This window comes from Somniosus microcephalus, chromosome 8 (assembly GCF_052327205.1).
Source record: "Somniosus microcephalus isolate GS21.2 chromosome 8, FLI_Smic_1.0, whole genome shotgun sequence".
Taxonomy (NCBI): Eukaryota; Metazoa; Chordata; class Chondrichthyes; order Squaliformes; family Somniosidae; genus Somniosus; species Somniosus microcephalus.
Genome location: NC_140994.1, coordinates 81,479,311 through 81,495,223, shown reverse-complemented (window position 1 = coordinate 81,495,223; position 15,913 = coordinate 81,479,311). Strand labels below are relative to the sequence as shown.

At 42.3% G+C, this 15,913-nt stretch overlaps 1 protein-coding gene across 18 annotated transcripts in view; it reads left to right on the top strand.

Annotated features, from left to right (window-relative positions):
- The first annotated feature begins 3,228 nt into the window (after window positions 1-3,228).
- Window positions 3,229-15,913, top strand: part of ank3b (ankyrin 3b) — an 878,328-nt gene continuing 865,643 nt past the window's right edge. For 4 of the 18 annotated variants that reach the window (XM_085994946.1, XM_085994947.1, XM_085994932.1 and 1 more), the window contains exon 1: window positions 3,231-3,643. In XM_085994946.1, the coding sequence (XP_085851072.1) occupies window positions 3,533-3,643 (111 nt within the window). In that variant the 5' untranslated portion in view covers window positions 3,231-3,532. Of the gene's footprint in view, window positions 3,644-15,913 lie in introns of all 18 variants that reach the window. The other 14 variants (XM_085994931.1, XM_085994936.1, XM_085994935.1 and 11 more) reach the window with 6 other exon arrangements.

The following is a 15,913-nucleotide window of genomic DNA, read 5'->3' as shown; positions in this document are numbered from 1 at the left end:
GACTTTAAGGAGATTTGTGGACAAAGTTCAGTTTTTGATGCGGTCTGACTAAACTAACCTTGACAAAAGCAAAATCCTGCGGATGCTAGAAATCTAAAATAAAAACAGAAAATGCTGGAAATGCTCAGCAGGTCAGGCAGCATCTGTGGAGAGAGAAACAGAGTTAACGTTTCAGGTCGGTGACCTTTCATAACTGGAAACAGTTAGAGATATAACGGGTTTTAAGCAAGTGTATAGCCAGGGAAAGGGGGGCGGTAAAAAGAGCAAAAGGGAAAGGCCTGTGATAGTGTGGAGAGCAGGAGTAGAGTTGCCAGCCCTTTAGGACTGTCCTGGAGTCTCCAGGAATAAAAGATTCATCTCCTGGACACTGCTGCGAGCAACCCAGAAGAAAAATCACAGGAGCGTTAAAAAATGGTGGGTTTTTATTCATTTTCTTTGAACATTTGTGCTTATTAGCTATAAAAATATTGGAGATGGGGGAAAAGGCTGTTTGATTGGGTGGGACGGTTGGAGGCAGGAGGTCATGTGATAAAACCTCCAGGAATACGTCCAACCAGGGTTGGCGACTCTGAGCAGGAGTGATTAAATGACAAAAGTGATGATGGTGCAAGGTAAAAGGAGGTGATAATAAGATAAGCTTGAGATTTGTAGCAGACATTCCTTCTCATCCCTCGTCACCTCATGTTTTGAACTGAGCATCGCATGAAATGTACCCTGTCATGGTTCAACTCGGTAGTAGGCATGTGATAACCCAGAGCAAGCTTCCAAATGCAAACTGTCCAACTTGGCTGTCGGAAGCTAAACTCCTGAAGAACCCGAGAATGGCCCGTCAGCTACAATACTAGAGTTGGAGTCTCAATTGGAAGAGCCATTTCTGAATCTGTCTTGACTGGCCAAAGTTAGAACTCTTGAAAGTAGAAGCAAAAATGTGTTCTTGGAGATGTCTACAACTTGGACTGGTTGAGGAGGGTTGTGTGGATTTAGGTGGTTGAGTGATGGAAAATTTCCAACATACCAGCACGGGCACGCATTATGTATCCAGTGTAATGCTTGGAATCGCACAGCACACTTGCCATTGCCAAGTTTATGTGTTGGTACCAGTGATATTGTAACTTACTGATCAATCCTGATTACTGATTGCGGCTCTCTGGCCGGGCTTCAATATCCTAATTTCGATTTAAAAAGGACAAATCTGAACTTTGGACTCAAGAAGTGCTCTGGCTTGGTTCCACTCCTGGGTCATGTGTCCTGATGTGCCTCAATAAATCCGAGACTCGATGTTAGCGAAACAAAACAAGGCTTTTATTGACTTAGAAGGTAACACACAGAGGAGAATGTATCTTCCATCCAGAGGTCTGCCGTACTGGATGTGCTGCAGGCTGGGCCAGCTTACATAGGAGCCAGGTATGGGCGGAGCCCTACACACAGTACAATACAATGGAAATGAAACTGAAACCAACCACAGTCACAGGCAGAGAAATACTGATGAGTGATGAATGGAATATTTCATCACATGTCCATTTATCCACAACAGGTCAGTTTTATATCCGCAGGCATCACTTTTGGCTACAACATGCACAACCGCTTAAACATTAAGAATGGAATCAAGATTCACCATTTCTGTTACTGTCACCTAATTGGCTTTTCATGTTCTGTGCCTTTAGTTCAAGGAAACCAGAATGGATGAGGTTTTGACTGTGTGCACACTTTAACCATTAATAGTCCATCAGTACGATTCCTCCAAGTGATGGGGGTTGGGGGCGGGGGGGATCTGACTGACACAGCTGTTATTTAGATCAGGAGATGCAGGAATAGAGAATACCTTCACCGATACCCTGGTCAGATTGCCAATTATTAATAGCTGTTGTTTCACAAAATCTTTCCTTTTCTTTGCCTCTATCTGCAGCCAACGATGTATCATCAGATACACCCAACCCGTGAGGCAGTGGAATGGGTTGGCCTACACTAGCTGATGCAGCCAAATCGGGGGGGGGGGGAAAAAACCCCTTTCCTACATAAACCAAAGACCGCATTATAAGTAAATGAAGAATCTCAGCCTCGGGCGCCTCCATCCATGACATTCTCTCCTAATCTAGCGTGTTCCAGAAACCCCCTTTCTCAAAAAACCTGCAACAGTATTACAGTGACCATTTAAAATAGTCTTTCGTTCAGCAACAAAAAAAGGCTTTAATAATGATGCTTTTATATAAGCTGTTAATAGCCGATTTTTGTTTCATAGCTAACAAAAGTCTTTTTATTATATGTTGCGATTTGAGGCATACTTGTTCTCTGCTGCCCCACTCTACTGGTGCCGAGGCAGCGTGTGGAGCTGCCCCTGCTAATGTCTGCTGCATCATTTTCTTTATTCCGAGGAGAAAACTCCATTTTCTATCTATAGATTCAGGTATTACTACGTCCTGGGCCTGTGCTGGCTGCTGTATATATTTTTTTCTCTCCCACCCACCATGAATATTCAAAAGCTGCAGTCAGTAGCACCAAGGACGCAGGTGACAAAAAAAAATACAATTAACTGATTTGAAGCTCATTGTGGCTCCAAAAGGGGACATTAAAACAGATGGCGTCATTTTAGAGAAATAAGGATTTTTTTTTTCTTTTTTACCCTTCTCCTCATACGAAGTGAATGGAGGTTAGCTCTAGGGACAGCCCTTAGAACTGTGTAGCGCTTGTACTGTGAACCAGTGTGATTACATATTTAGATCTGCCATGCAGTGCACAGTAATGAGCAGTCCTCTAGGGGAAGCTTTGCCACAGCTAACGTGAGTGATGCATTAAAACACAGATTGGTGGAATGTGCCCGATTAGGGGAAAATGTGGAGAATGCGGCTGCCCGGGACTTGGGTCCTCTGTTCACTTGACAATGAAATGTTTGGCCTATGTGGGCAAATGGAAATTTAATGTAATTTTTTTTTCTGTCTCTGTCTGCATCAGCAGTGTGGAAAGACCCGTTCCACTGCATCGCAGGTTCGATGCGTGTCCTGGTGCATCTTTGCCTGCAGGTTTAAGCCAAAAATAAAATGATTCTGTGGGATGTACGGAGTTACTAATGTGTGGAAATTTGACTGTTGCACTGTTTTAACGTGTCGTCTATTTGTACATCTCCTGATCTAACTATTACCTCTGTCAGGATCCCCCCCTTCCTCCCCCCTTCATTGAAGTCACTTAGGCACTTCCAGTTGGTGGCAGGAGATATATCCATAATACTGCCTTCACTATCCCAGCTGGCTTCTTCACTACGTTAATGCATCAGAATGGCTGCACTGTTTGAAGGTTTTCTCCTTCTAGAGGTGCAAAGGTAGATAAGGGAAATCAGCTCAAAATGTCTCGCTAGCCCCTGCCTTTGTCTTGCGATCATCACCTTCCATGGTTTTAATTCTTTATCGGTGACTAAAAGCAGAGAGAGAGGGAGAGGGAGAGAGAGAAACGGTTGCTCAGAACACTGGTTGTGTAAGGTTGCCGAGGATCGTACCTTTCCTGAGCCGTCACTTTTGGTCGGATATTATCCATATCCAGGATGGCTCACGCTGCATCCCACATCAAGAAAAACCGGGAATTGGAAGCTATGACCGAGGATGAAAAAGTCGTCAAAAAACACCGGAAACGTTCCCGGGATCGAAAGAAAAAGGTACCTTGGCACATTTACCCATCGGCACATTCCATTGTTCTAATTCCAATACGTCGAGCATGTAATTAAAAATCCATCATTAAGTCTGCGCAAATGGAGCTGCTGTGCTCCCGAATGTGGTTTGCTGTATATTTTTTTGTGGTTGATGTCTTCCATTTGCTGGAGTTTTGAGTGCTTTGTTTGCAGAGAATTTGCCGCTGTTAAATTCCTCATTGTGGACTGCAGTGTTGGTGCGAGATGTGATCCTTCAGGAAGGAGGGAGCTGGCATCAGAGTGGATTTTAATTTCACTGACACGGGAGCCATTTGGTGCTGCAAATATTCTCATTATTTTTTATCTGTTCCAGATTTTTTGAAACTTGCTTTAATTGATGCCCTGGGACCGCCAGAATGTGCAAGTGCCTCAGAGTGGAATTGTGATCCATATTTTTTGCGATTACTTAAGCAATTAAATTGTATCTGCCATACACAAGGAACAATGTCTCTTAAATAAGAACTACTAAAAAAAAACACAATAAATACTGAGTTCGCGATGCAACCATTTAGTTTGCTGCCCTCGTTTTAAACAAGATAATGCTTCTATTTTTAGGAGATAATTAGCAATAGACACATTGTGTTCTGTGTGACCTTAACCCATGCACTCCTGCAATTATCTGTTGCCGTGCCATGGATTTAGAGCTTTGTGATTTCCCGTTTTTATTGTCTGAGGGCAGCATTTGAATTGTCAGATTTTTTTTTATTATCGCAATTTGGCGAATCGGCACTTCATTAGCACCCTGAATAGTTGAGCGTAATGGTGCTTTTAAAGGTGAATTTTAATCTGATTTTGAAAACTGGGTATCCTTTATCTAACTTGTATTGACCAGATTCGATGCATTCTGTATGACTGATGTGCTATAATCCACTGGGCAGGCACTTGGGCTGTAGCCCTTCTCTGCATTGCTTTGACACCTCACCTTTTTATTAAATTTCCTTGGGGTCAAATAATCGTGGGTTTCATCTAACCACTGATGCATCTACCAGTAAACAACATGCAAATATTATATAAATATTATCTGCACATCATGCCTTTTCCTCCTTCAGTCTTCAGCATTAACCCTTGTCCTCTCACGTTGTTGACCTCAATAGCAGTGGTAATTGGGATATAACAGGAACGACACTCCTTTTTGTTTTGCGAGCAGAGAATAGGGATATAAACACAACAGTGGCCATTTCGAAGAGATTTTCAAATGACTGGGGCATTTTAGGACCGAGAGTGTGCGGTTTTTTTCCTAAATGTAAACCGTGCACCACCAAGGGGTCCAGATGTGCTCCAGTACTCTGATCTATTCAAATGCGAAAATGATCGGCAGAGTAAAGAATTCTGTGCAGTTTCCTAGGTCCTGCTTGTTAGAGGTCACTGCTGAATCCAAGGCTCTCCCCTGTGAACCGATGTATTTTTTTGTTATACTGGTGTTGTACATGGATATAAGCGGTGCTGGTTCACGGGATTTATCATTGCTCTTTGTGTTGTTGTGGGTTTTTGGACTGCCAAAACGGATCCAGTCTTATTTTTAGCCTTAGGGGGCGGGAATGTGTGGACTTGGCCGCTTGTTGATTTGGAAAGGATTTGATGTAGGGCTGGAAGCAGGGCTGGTGCTCTTGTGTTCTTTGTGTTTTCACGTGATGTGCTGTTACTATATGTTCTGTATGGCCCACAACACAAAGGAGAATGTTTCGTAGAAAGACAGCCTTAATAAAACTGGTGCACTAAATACTTATTAATGGGGCACTTGTTTAAAGGGAACAGTCGAGGCACTTCTTAATGCGCAGTGCATTTTCAGTGTTTGTGTAACAGGATAACACGAGTGCCTCATCCCAGTGTATGTGTTCCCATTAAAGAACTTCTATGCAATTTTCATTACGTGAAGAAGGTAGCACCTCTACTGTCCTGTCATGTACACTGCACATTCTGTTGCCATAGTGCACAATGGTGTTTCTGTGTAATGTGGCACTTGTGCTCTCCTATACCATTTCATTGTATCTCCAATGCTATGGGCGCCCACTGTTGTTCATCATATATCACGGTAAGGGTTGACAAAACGTTCCGCTAGCCAAGAACTCATTTGCAACCCACAATAAGTACCTCCCATTGTCCTGTGTTGGAACTTCTGTAAAGTCAACAGATTCACAGACAGAAATGGAAAGCTGTAATAAAAAATATCCGTCGCAGGCTCCTTGTGTCATGGCAGGTTGGTGTACGAATTCTGTGTACCATGGAGTGGCAGACAGTGGGTTTGCACCTGGGATTCCCTATATGACGTTCAGCTCAGTGAGTGTTTTCCCCCACTTGAAGGGGAATATGGATGGGTGTCTCCTCCATGGAGGCCCTCGTGTGTCTCCTTTCATATGGGAATAGAGCCGCAGATTTGGAAGTTGGTAGTCTTCCCAACCTCTCATCTGGTAATGTAGTTGGTTCTGGAAGGGAGAAATTTGAGGAAAATAAATGTACAGACGTATAATTTGATGGGAATTAATAGTACGTGCTTATCTGTTTTCAGTACACTTGGGTCTATACTATTACACTTCCTTAATCTCATCAGGATTTACAAAAAAGACGGAGGCACAAAAATATTGGACTTTAAAAGCATACTACAAGGGAATGCAACCTTTTGAGTTTTGAAATCATGCAATAATGGTAGAAAAGTGGGACATATTTAAGGAAATATTGCTGAGACTACGATCGAACTTCATCTGGCTAAATTAAAACAGATATAGAAACATAGAAGATAGGAGCAGGAGTAGGCCATTCGGCCCTTTTGAGCCTGCTCCGCCATTCAATGAGATCATGGCTGATCATCCAAACCCTAGCACCCGGTCCCTACACCGACAACCATCCCACCCAAGCCCTATCCCCGTAACCCCACGTATTTAATCCCCCCTAACACTAAGGGCCAATTTTTATCATGGCCAATCAACCTAACCCGCACATCTTTGGACTGTGGGAGGAAACCGGAGCACACCCACGCAAACACGGGGAGAATGTGCAAACTCCACACAGACAGTCGCCCGAGGCCGGATTTGAACCCGGGTCCCTGGCGCTGTGAGGCAACAGTGCTAACCACTATGCCACTGTGCTGCCCAAATCAAAGGGAAACAGAAGTCAATGTGGTTAAGTCGGGATATAAGATTAGTATTAGAGGCAGCAGCGCTGGACATTGAGAAGATAATTGTTATCTGTTGCTGAAACCATCATCGGTGCTTTTGTTACCTCCAGACTGGACTATTCCAATGCTGTCCTGGCCAGCCTCCCATCTTCCACCCTCCATAAACTTGAGCTCATCCAAAGCTTGGCTGCCGGTATCATAACTCACACCAAGTCCCATTCACCCATCAACCCTGAGCTCGCTGACCTACATTGACTCTCTGTACCCGAACGCCCCGATTTTAAAATTCCCATCCCCGTGTTCAAATCCCATCATGGCCTCGCCTGTCCCTATTTCTGTAACCTCCTCCAACCCTCCGAGAACTCTGTGCCTTCAGCTGCCTAGGCACTAATCTCTGGAATTCCATCCTTAAACTTCTCCGCCTCCCTACCTCTCTCTGTCCTCCTTTAAGACGTTCCTTAAAACCTGGCCTAATATCTCCTTATGTGGCTTGGTGTCAAATTTTGTTTGATAACACTCATGTGAAGCACCTTGAGATGTCTTACTATGTTAAAGATGCTATATCCACACATTTTAAAATAATCTAGGGAAGAGATAGCAGCGGCATTACTACATATATTTAATAATTCGTTAGAAAAAGGTGTAGTGCCAGAGGACTGGCAGATAGCTAACGTAATACCGATATTTAAGAAGGGGGATAGAACATGTCCAGGGAATTATAGACCAGTCAGCTTAACATCGGTGGTAGGAAAAATAATGGAATCCCTACTAAAGGAGAAAATAGAAGAACATTTGGAAACCAAAAATATAATAATGAATAGTCAACATGGATTTCAAAGCCTTGCTTGACCAACCTTATTGAATTTTTTGAAGAGGTAACAAAGAGAGTAGACAATGGTAATGCAGTAGATGTAGTTTATCTAGATTTCCAAAAGGTCTTCGATAAGGTAAACCATAATAGACTAATGAATAAGGTCAGAGAATGCGGAGTCAGGGGACAAGTAGCAGAATGGATTGCTGGCTGGCTTCAAGACAGAAAGCACAGAGTAGGAGTAAAGGGTAGCTATTCACAGTGGCAGAAGGTGGGAAGTGGTGTTCCACAAGGATCAGTGCTGGGACCACTGCTGTTCACAATTTACATTAACGATTTAGACTTTGGAATTAAAAACACAATTTCTAAATTTGCAGATGACACCAAATTGGGGGGGGATAGTCAATACTGAGGAGGACTGCAACAAGTTACAGGAGGATATTAATAAACTTACAGAATGGGCATATAATTGGCAAATGAAGTTCAATGCAGACAAATGTGAAGTATTATATTTTGGTAGGAAGAATAAGGAGGTCACTTATCACTTGGAGGGTGCAAGTCTAGGTGGGGTAGAGGAACAAAGGGATCTAGGAGTACAAGTACACAAATCACTAAAAGTTTCGACACAGGTTAGCAAGACCATAAAAAAAGCAAACCAAGCACTAGGGTTTATTTCTAGAGGTATAGAATTGAAAAGTAGGGAAGCTATGCTAAACCTGTATCGAACCTTGGTTATACCACACTTAAGGGTACTGTGTACAGTTCTGGTCACCATATTATAAAAAGGATATAGAGGCACTGGAGAGGGTGCAGAGAAGATTTACAAGGATGATACCAGAAATGTGAGGGTATACATATCAAGAAATGATGAACAGGCTGGGTCTCTTTTCTCTTGAAAGAAGAAGGCTGAGGGGTGACCTAATAGAGGTATTTAAAATTATGAAAAATTTTGATAGATTGGATACAGAGAGAGAGCATAACTAGAGGCCATCAATATAAGATGGTCACCAAGAAATCCAATAGGGAATTCAGAAGAAACTTCTTTACCCAAAGAGTGGTGAGAATGTGGAACTCGCTACCACAGGAAGTGGTTGAAGCGAATAGTATAGATGCATTTAAGGGGAGGCTGGACAAACATATGATGGAGAAGGGACCAAATGCTGGAAAATGGGATTAGATTAGACAGGGCTTGATGGCCGGCGTGGACGCGATGGGCCGAAAGGCCTCTTTCTGTGCTGTATAACTCTATGACTATGGAGAAGGGAATAGAGGGTTATGCTGATAGATTTAGATGAGGAAAGACAGAAGGAGGCTCGTGTGGAGCATAAATGGCAGCATGGACTGGTTGGGCCGAATGGCCTGTTTCTGTGCCGTATATCCTATGTAAACCTATGTAACTCTACGTTTCTCGAATTCTGGCTTCTTGTGCATCTCCAACTTCCCTTGTCCCACAATTGGCAGCCGTGCCTTCAGTTGCCTAGGCTCCAAGCTCTGGAATTCCCTCCCTAAACCTCTCCACCTCTCTACCCCTCTCTCCTTCTTTAAGGCACTCCTTAAAACCTACCTCTTTGACCAAATTTTTGGTCACCTGTCCTAACGTCTACTTCTTTTGCTCGGTATCAGTTTTTTTTGTCTGATTACACTCTTGTGAAGTGCCTTGGGACATTTTACTACATTAAAGGTGCTATATAAATGCAAGTTATTGTTATATGGTTATAAAAAAAGGTCAGATACTAAAATAGACAAAGGACCTTACTTAGACAACTTGAACCCATGTATTTTAAAGAAAATAGGTACTGAAATTAGTAAAGTTTCAACTAACATTTTTGTAATTTCACTAAATACAGGAGTTTCCTGAGGGTCGGAAAGTGGTTCATATAGCTGCATTGTTTAATAAGGGTCTGCAGATATGTTTGGAAACTATAGGCCAGTGAGTTTAAGATCTGTTGTAGGGAAAGTCTGAGAGATCCAATCGTTGAATTTAAAACAACTTGTTTAAAGATAGTCTGCATTGATTGAGGCAACATAAGTTGTGGTTGACTAATGTACTGAAGCTGTTTTAAACGTTGCTGACATAATGGGCAGGGGAAATGCAGTTCATTTTATACACTTGGATTTTCAGGAAGCCTCTGATAAGGTTCCATATTGGTGGCTGATGGATGAGATAAAGAGTTACGGAGAAGAGATCAACGATACTGGGTACATGACTGGTTTAAAAAACAGAAACCAGAAGGAGACCAAAAATGGGAAATCTACAGAATGGAAAAGAAGCAATGGCCCTGAATTTAATTGCGTAGAGGAGGTGGGTTTGGAGGCGGGTCCATTGTCAAAATCGCAAAGTTTGACAGCGGGTAGGAAATCCGCTGTCAACCCACCTCCACACGAGTCTCCCAGGTGTCGGGTCTGTGCAGAACTGACCCGACACCAAGCGGCGGGGGAGACAGTTCACCTACTTAAATGGCTTGTTAAGAGCCAATTTAAGAGTATTTTGAGGCTTACTTGTAATTTTACCTTCTCCCCCACTGGTTACCCACTGTTTGGGGAACACGCCAGCTCAACCTGGCGTGTTTTGAGTCTGCTCTGATGTTTCTGAAAAGCTGACAGCTGCAGAAGTGGTATCAAGGAAGCCATGTTGTAGATGGTGAGTTTCAGAGCACAGAAATGTTGGTTACTGCATTTTTAATACATATAGAGATTTCTTTAGCTTACAAGTTTTTAGATCCAACTGTATGTCCAGTGCCACCTCATTGGGAGAACCTCTCTCACCAGTGACAGATCGCTTCTGTCATCTCACCTGCAGCTGCCATCTATTCCAGCAACATTGGTGCCCTTGAAACAATCAGACCTTGGTCCTCCGAATCCTTCCATGATCAGCCCCAACACCAACATCACCAACCTTCTCCGCCATCACCTGATGCTGCACAGGACACAGGGCAGCCCCTGACAACATTGCTGCCCGGGAGGCCAGCGATGGCATCACCATGGCCAGACTTTCTTCACTCAACGCTGTAAACCCTGGCTGCCACAGGATGCGCCAGGTTGACACCATCCCACACCAGCACCGTGAAGCTTCCCTTTAATGTCCAAGCCATTCCATGCACACTCATCACTATAGCGGGGTGGGGGAGGTGGGGGGAGTTATGACTGAACATTCACTGGAACTCAGTAAGACACTTCTCAAGGTTCGCTCAGATCTATCCAATAGGGGCTCTTTTTGAAAAAGAGATTTCACTGTATGACAACACATTACCAGAAACTTCACATGAACATTGGCTAATCCTCTCAAGTGCCTACCCTTGTGTGCTGTTCGTTGGTATGCTTGCAGTAGTATGGGGCTGAGTGTGAGGGGTGGCTAGTGAGATGGGGAAGTGATAAAGTAGATAGAGAGGGATGGATGGAGGCTCAAGGTAAGTTGGTGTCCTGGGGAGGTATCTTCCACCCTTGGAAGGGAAGAGAACCTCCCTATGTGCTGTGACTCCCTCCATAAGCATATGGAGGGAGTCATTGGAGAGCCTGGGTGCAAGTATTCACCTTTGTGCCGTGATTGTTAGTGTTTGCAGCACCTCAATGCTGTCAAACACTGACAGAGCAACTGTCAAACGCCATGTGGACGTGGTCCCTTTAAGGAAACCAGCTGATGACGCATCATCAAATGACGTCATCAGACCCGCTTCCTGTTAATTGGCCGGTAAGCGGGCTTACCAAGGCCAATCAAGGTAAAATCACATCTGCAGAGCGGAGGCAGCTGGAAGCAGGACCGGAATCCGGAAACCAGCTGTCCCGCCTCCAGAATTAAATTTGCGGCCTATGAGTGGGATTGGTCCTGAAAATCCAAGTGCATCATATAGATGATGATATAAAAGGGTCCGAGACATTTGGATATTCTCCTGGAGGGAGGAGAGATTGAGGGATATGGGGAGAGGAGATAGGTGGGGTTGTTCCTTGAAAAAGGGACTAGCTTGTTAAGGCCCCATAGCATTTTTCAATCCTTAAAAATTCAATCTCTGATCTTAAAAATGTCTTGTGTGACATTGGTGTACAAATCCTTAACGCAGTTAACAACCCATTCATTTTAAATGGGTTATCACCCCTGTTAAAATCGAGGAATTTTATACTTCATAATGTTAAGCATTTATCACAGCCCATTATTTCTAGGTTCTGGTGAGCTAAATCCCACTGTAAACATCTACCACTAAATGACATTCAAATATTATAAATAGTACCTGCAGATCATGCATTTTCCTCCTTCAGCCTTCATCATTAACCCTCGTCCTCTCACTTTATAGCAATGGCAATTGGATATAACAGGAACAAGACTCATTTCTCCTTCATTCAACTGTAAACTGTTGCTAACCTAAGTAGTCAATTAAGTCTGATGTGAACTAAACATATTTATGTTTCAAAAGAAAGAGGATAAGCTTTATAAAGTGTATCCATACAATTAAAAGTCTTGCTTCTAGTGTGAGTGTGAGGTTTCGCACCTCAAAGGTTGACTCCTCAAAAGCATCTCATCTCAACAATACCGTACATCCATAGGGCAAATTAAAATCATGATTCATTCAAATAACCATTATTCATTAAGTTAACTATGCTGATTGCCTTTCATTTGGTCAGTAGAATATATCAGCCAATTAAAAACCAATTCTCTTCACTGGACAGGTAGGAAAACGTCCAATTAGCAACAAACAAGGACCGAGAAACCAACCAATCAAATTACTCACATTTTCTTCAAACCCAACAATCTGCAACTGTGAACTACCATGAAACAAACTAATCAAATTGCTCAAATAACTTCTTGTTTTCAGCCGCCATTTGCCTTCTTCATTGAGCTCGGCGTTTAATACTGAAAATAACATTTATCATTTAAAAAAAACTTGAGCTCATCCAAAACTCTGCTGCCCGTATCCTTACTCGTACTGCATTAACTCCCGATCCACCAACGCCTCCATTTTTAAATTCTCATCCTCATGTTCAAGTCTCTCCACCTCGCCCCATAATCTCTCTGTAACCTCTTCACCTGTCCTATTGTCTCCTTCTTTGGCTTGGTGGAAATTTTTTTCTGATTACGCTCCTGTGAAACGTCTTGGAGACATTTTACTATATTGAAGGCGCTATGTAAATGCAGGTTGTTCTTTTCGATGGTCAAGGTCGTGCGACTACGAATTGCTGTCTAATTTGCAATCAGTGATCAGAAATACTAATCACAGGAATATTTTTCTAAATTTTACACAGGTGCGGGGATATTTATGGAAAGTTTGGGGACGTTAATGGTCTTTTTATGAAGATTTGCAATTTATTGAGAACAGGGATACATTCTCTAGCAGTAAGCTCGTATCTACAGTGTAATAAATACTAGAGCATTATTGCATGTAACACACGCGCTTTATATGGTGGGAGAACAACACACACCCCCGTGCACGCGGGACATGTTTTCGTAAACTGTTATGAAGCATTTAACAGCAATTAACACCCACACGAATAAAACAAGCACAGAAAGTCCCTCGGGATGCAGAACTTTCCCCCCCCCCCCCGGTGTCCCAGCCAATATTATAGCATACATTAAAGGTGCTGTATAAATGCAAGTTGTTGTTGTTCAACCAACATTACCAAAAATCAGATTATCCGGTCATTATCACACCGCTGCTTGTGGAAGCTTGCTGTGCGTAAAATTGGCAGCTGTGTTTCCTACATTACAACAGTGACTACACTTCAAAAATACTTCATTGGTGGTAAAGCGCTTTGGAAAGTCGCTAGGTTACGAAAGGCACTAAAGAAATGCAAGATTTTTTCTATCTTTTTCCTTTTTCTTTCACACTCTGACTGAACGGAAGTAGTTTTTTTCTTTCCCCCCTCTGAAAATATTTCTCACATTGAAATGAGACCAGAGAGTCACTTTCAAAATGAATTGTAACAAAATCCCATTCTAGCTGAGAAGTAAGGTGTTGAGGGTTTTTTGGTGACTGCAGCTTTGCCTGTTAAATCCCCTGAGGCTGTTGTCACTGTTCCTTTCCCCGTGGTTGATTCCATTCCATCGTGCCCCGGTTCCATTGCTCCCAGTCCCGTTCCACCCCACTGTGTCATGCTCTGCACGACCAAGAAGGCCCCTCAAAACACTTGGCTAGATTTTGAGCTTAATGTCAACGCTGTACTATTTTCGATTTGAAATTTATCATTACAATGCAGAAAAAAAATCCAGTGGCGATCTATTAAAATCAACCCCAGCGTAAGATTAATGTTCCTCCAGCATTTAAGAATTGATTCTGTGGTCAACCTTACAGTGCTAGCATGTGCCATATTAAAAGATTATTTAATTGTCGTATTTAATTTAATTACAGTATGCGTTTGTGTATATGCATATACATATATACACACACAAAATAATGTAATGCTGTAGTAATATATTTAGCAGATATCCCATGGCCTTGCTCACGGTGAGGTGCAGAATACACTGTTTTAAAACCATAGTGATGTCATGCCCTGTGTGGCATAGCATCAGGATGACTGATTTACAGTGACCGAATAAATCAAGTTCCTTTTTTGTTGCATGGTCTTTTGAGTCACCAGTGACTTAGAGTTCTAATTTCACAATTTTGTCCATTATTCTGTGAAAACTGTACTTGAGTGGCCACATATATATTTATAGCACCCTTAGCTGTGTTTTTAATTTTTATCCGACCATTTCTTTTAAAGTTGAGGATACACAGCAAGGTGGCATACAGGAGATATCAACTGGAGTAGCTACCCAGTATTGGGGAGGGGGTGGGGTTAAGAAGCACTTGGTATGGTCCTGGGCATTGGTAACTTGGGGGAGGGGGCAATGGCCCTGGTGTTTGGCAGTGCTGAGGTGGAGCGTTCTGGTATTTGGCAGTATAGGGAGCTGCTGTGGTCTGACACAGGTGTAGAGGAGTAACCGATGGCCTGGCAGCACAGGGTGGCGGAATATGGGGTTTGGATTCCTGAGATCTGTTGACAGTGAAAGAAGGGCACGGGCCTAACAGAACTGAGGTGGGGGGTGGGAGGGGCTGAATCTGGCAGCCCAGGTTTGTGAGTTTCCAAGAGATCTCTGCAATCATTGAATTCAATGTTTTGTGATTGGTTCCCAAATGTGTGTCCATCTGTCTCCCTTACTTTTTCTCCCTGTCTGTCCCTCTCTCTAACAGCTGCCAATAATTTGAATGTTTTGTATTTTTCAAAAAAATCTGATGGTAATTAGAGCATTTTTGTTGGCCTGAGAAGCTTTCAAAATTAATTCAATTTACTTGAATTAGGATGAGGAAAGGTTCTCTTCTCTTTCCGACCTGTTTTTTGAAATAAGTAATGAATAGCTTTTACTTAATGGTTTAATTCTGTTAAGGACAGAAACAGAAGTTGATTTTTCTACTGAGAAAAATAAATAATAGATTGTTTGCAATTAAAACATAAACGCTTCAACAACTTTGCAATTACTGCAGCCTATCATTTTGAAGTGGATCTTTGTTTTCTCTTGCCTCACGCATGCACCTTCCTGAAAGACACTTAACATAAACTTTATCTGAAAAAAATGGAAAATTGTGCACTGTACTTGCTCAAACTGCAGGGCCTGCCTTCAGCTCACAAAGTCAGGTCTCCGGGCAAAAATATCAAGTCCAGACCAGGCTTTTGGTAGAGGCTGAGGCCTTCAAATACAAACTTTAATAAAGATATTAAAATACACTTCAGTGGATAAATATAATCGTGTTATAGTGAAATATGTATTCTTTATGGTTTTCATTTAAAACTTTATTTCGGACAATAGAAATTTCAGTTACTAAGAAAAAATGGTGGACAAAAAGTTTCAAAAAGCGCTTTGAATGATTTGGCTGGTTCACATTTATTTTTTGGTAGTTTCTCCTGACTGGCCATTTGAGATTGATTGTTTTCATTAGGCCTCAGTAGGTTACTACTGGATGATTTTTAGTTGCGTTCCTCATTTTTGATTTGTACATACTTTATCTCTTCTGTTCCAATGTGCTACTTTTTGTTTTACTTTTAAGCCGTTCAAAGTGCAATGGTAAAAATGTAACTGACAGAAAAATTGTGACAGAAAAGTGTCATGGGCTGTAAGTGTCATGATTAAATCTGCAAAGCTGAGTAATGTGTTAATGTATATGTTTGCTGGGTTTCATTACAAATCTACTTGTACACGTTAATGCATAAACAGTACCTTAGAGAGGACAAAGAGCTAAGTTGTGAATCGCAGCATCTTACACACAACAATCATCTTTAAGAAGTCACACAACACCAGGTTATAGTCCAACAGCTTTATTTGAAATCACAAGCTTTCGGAGCGCTGCTC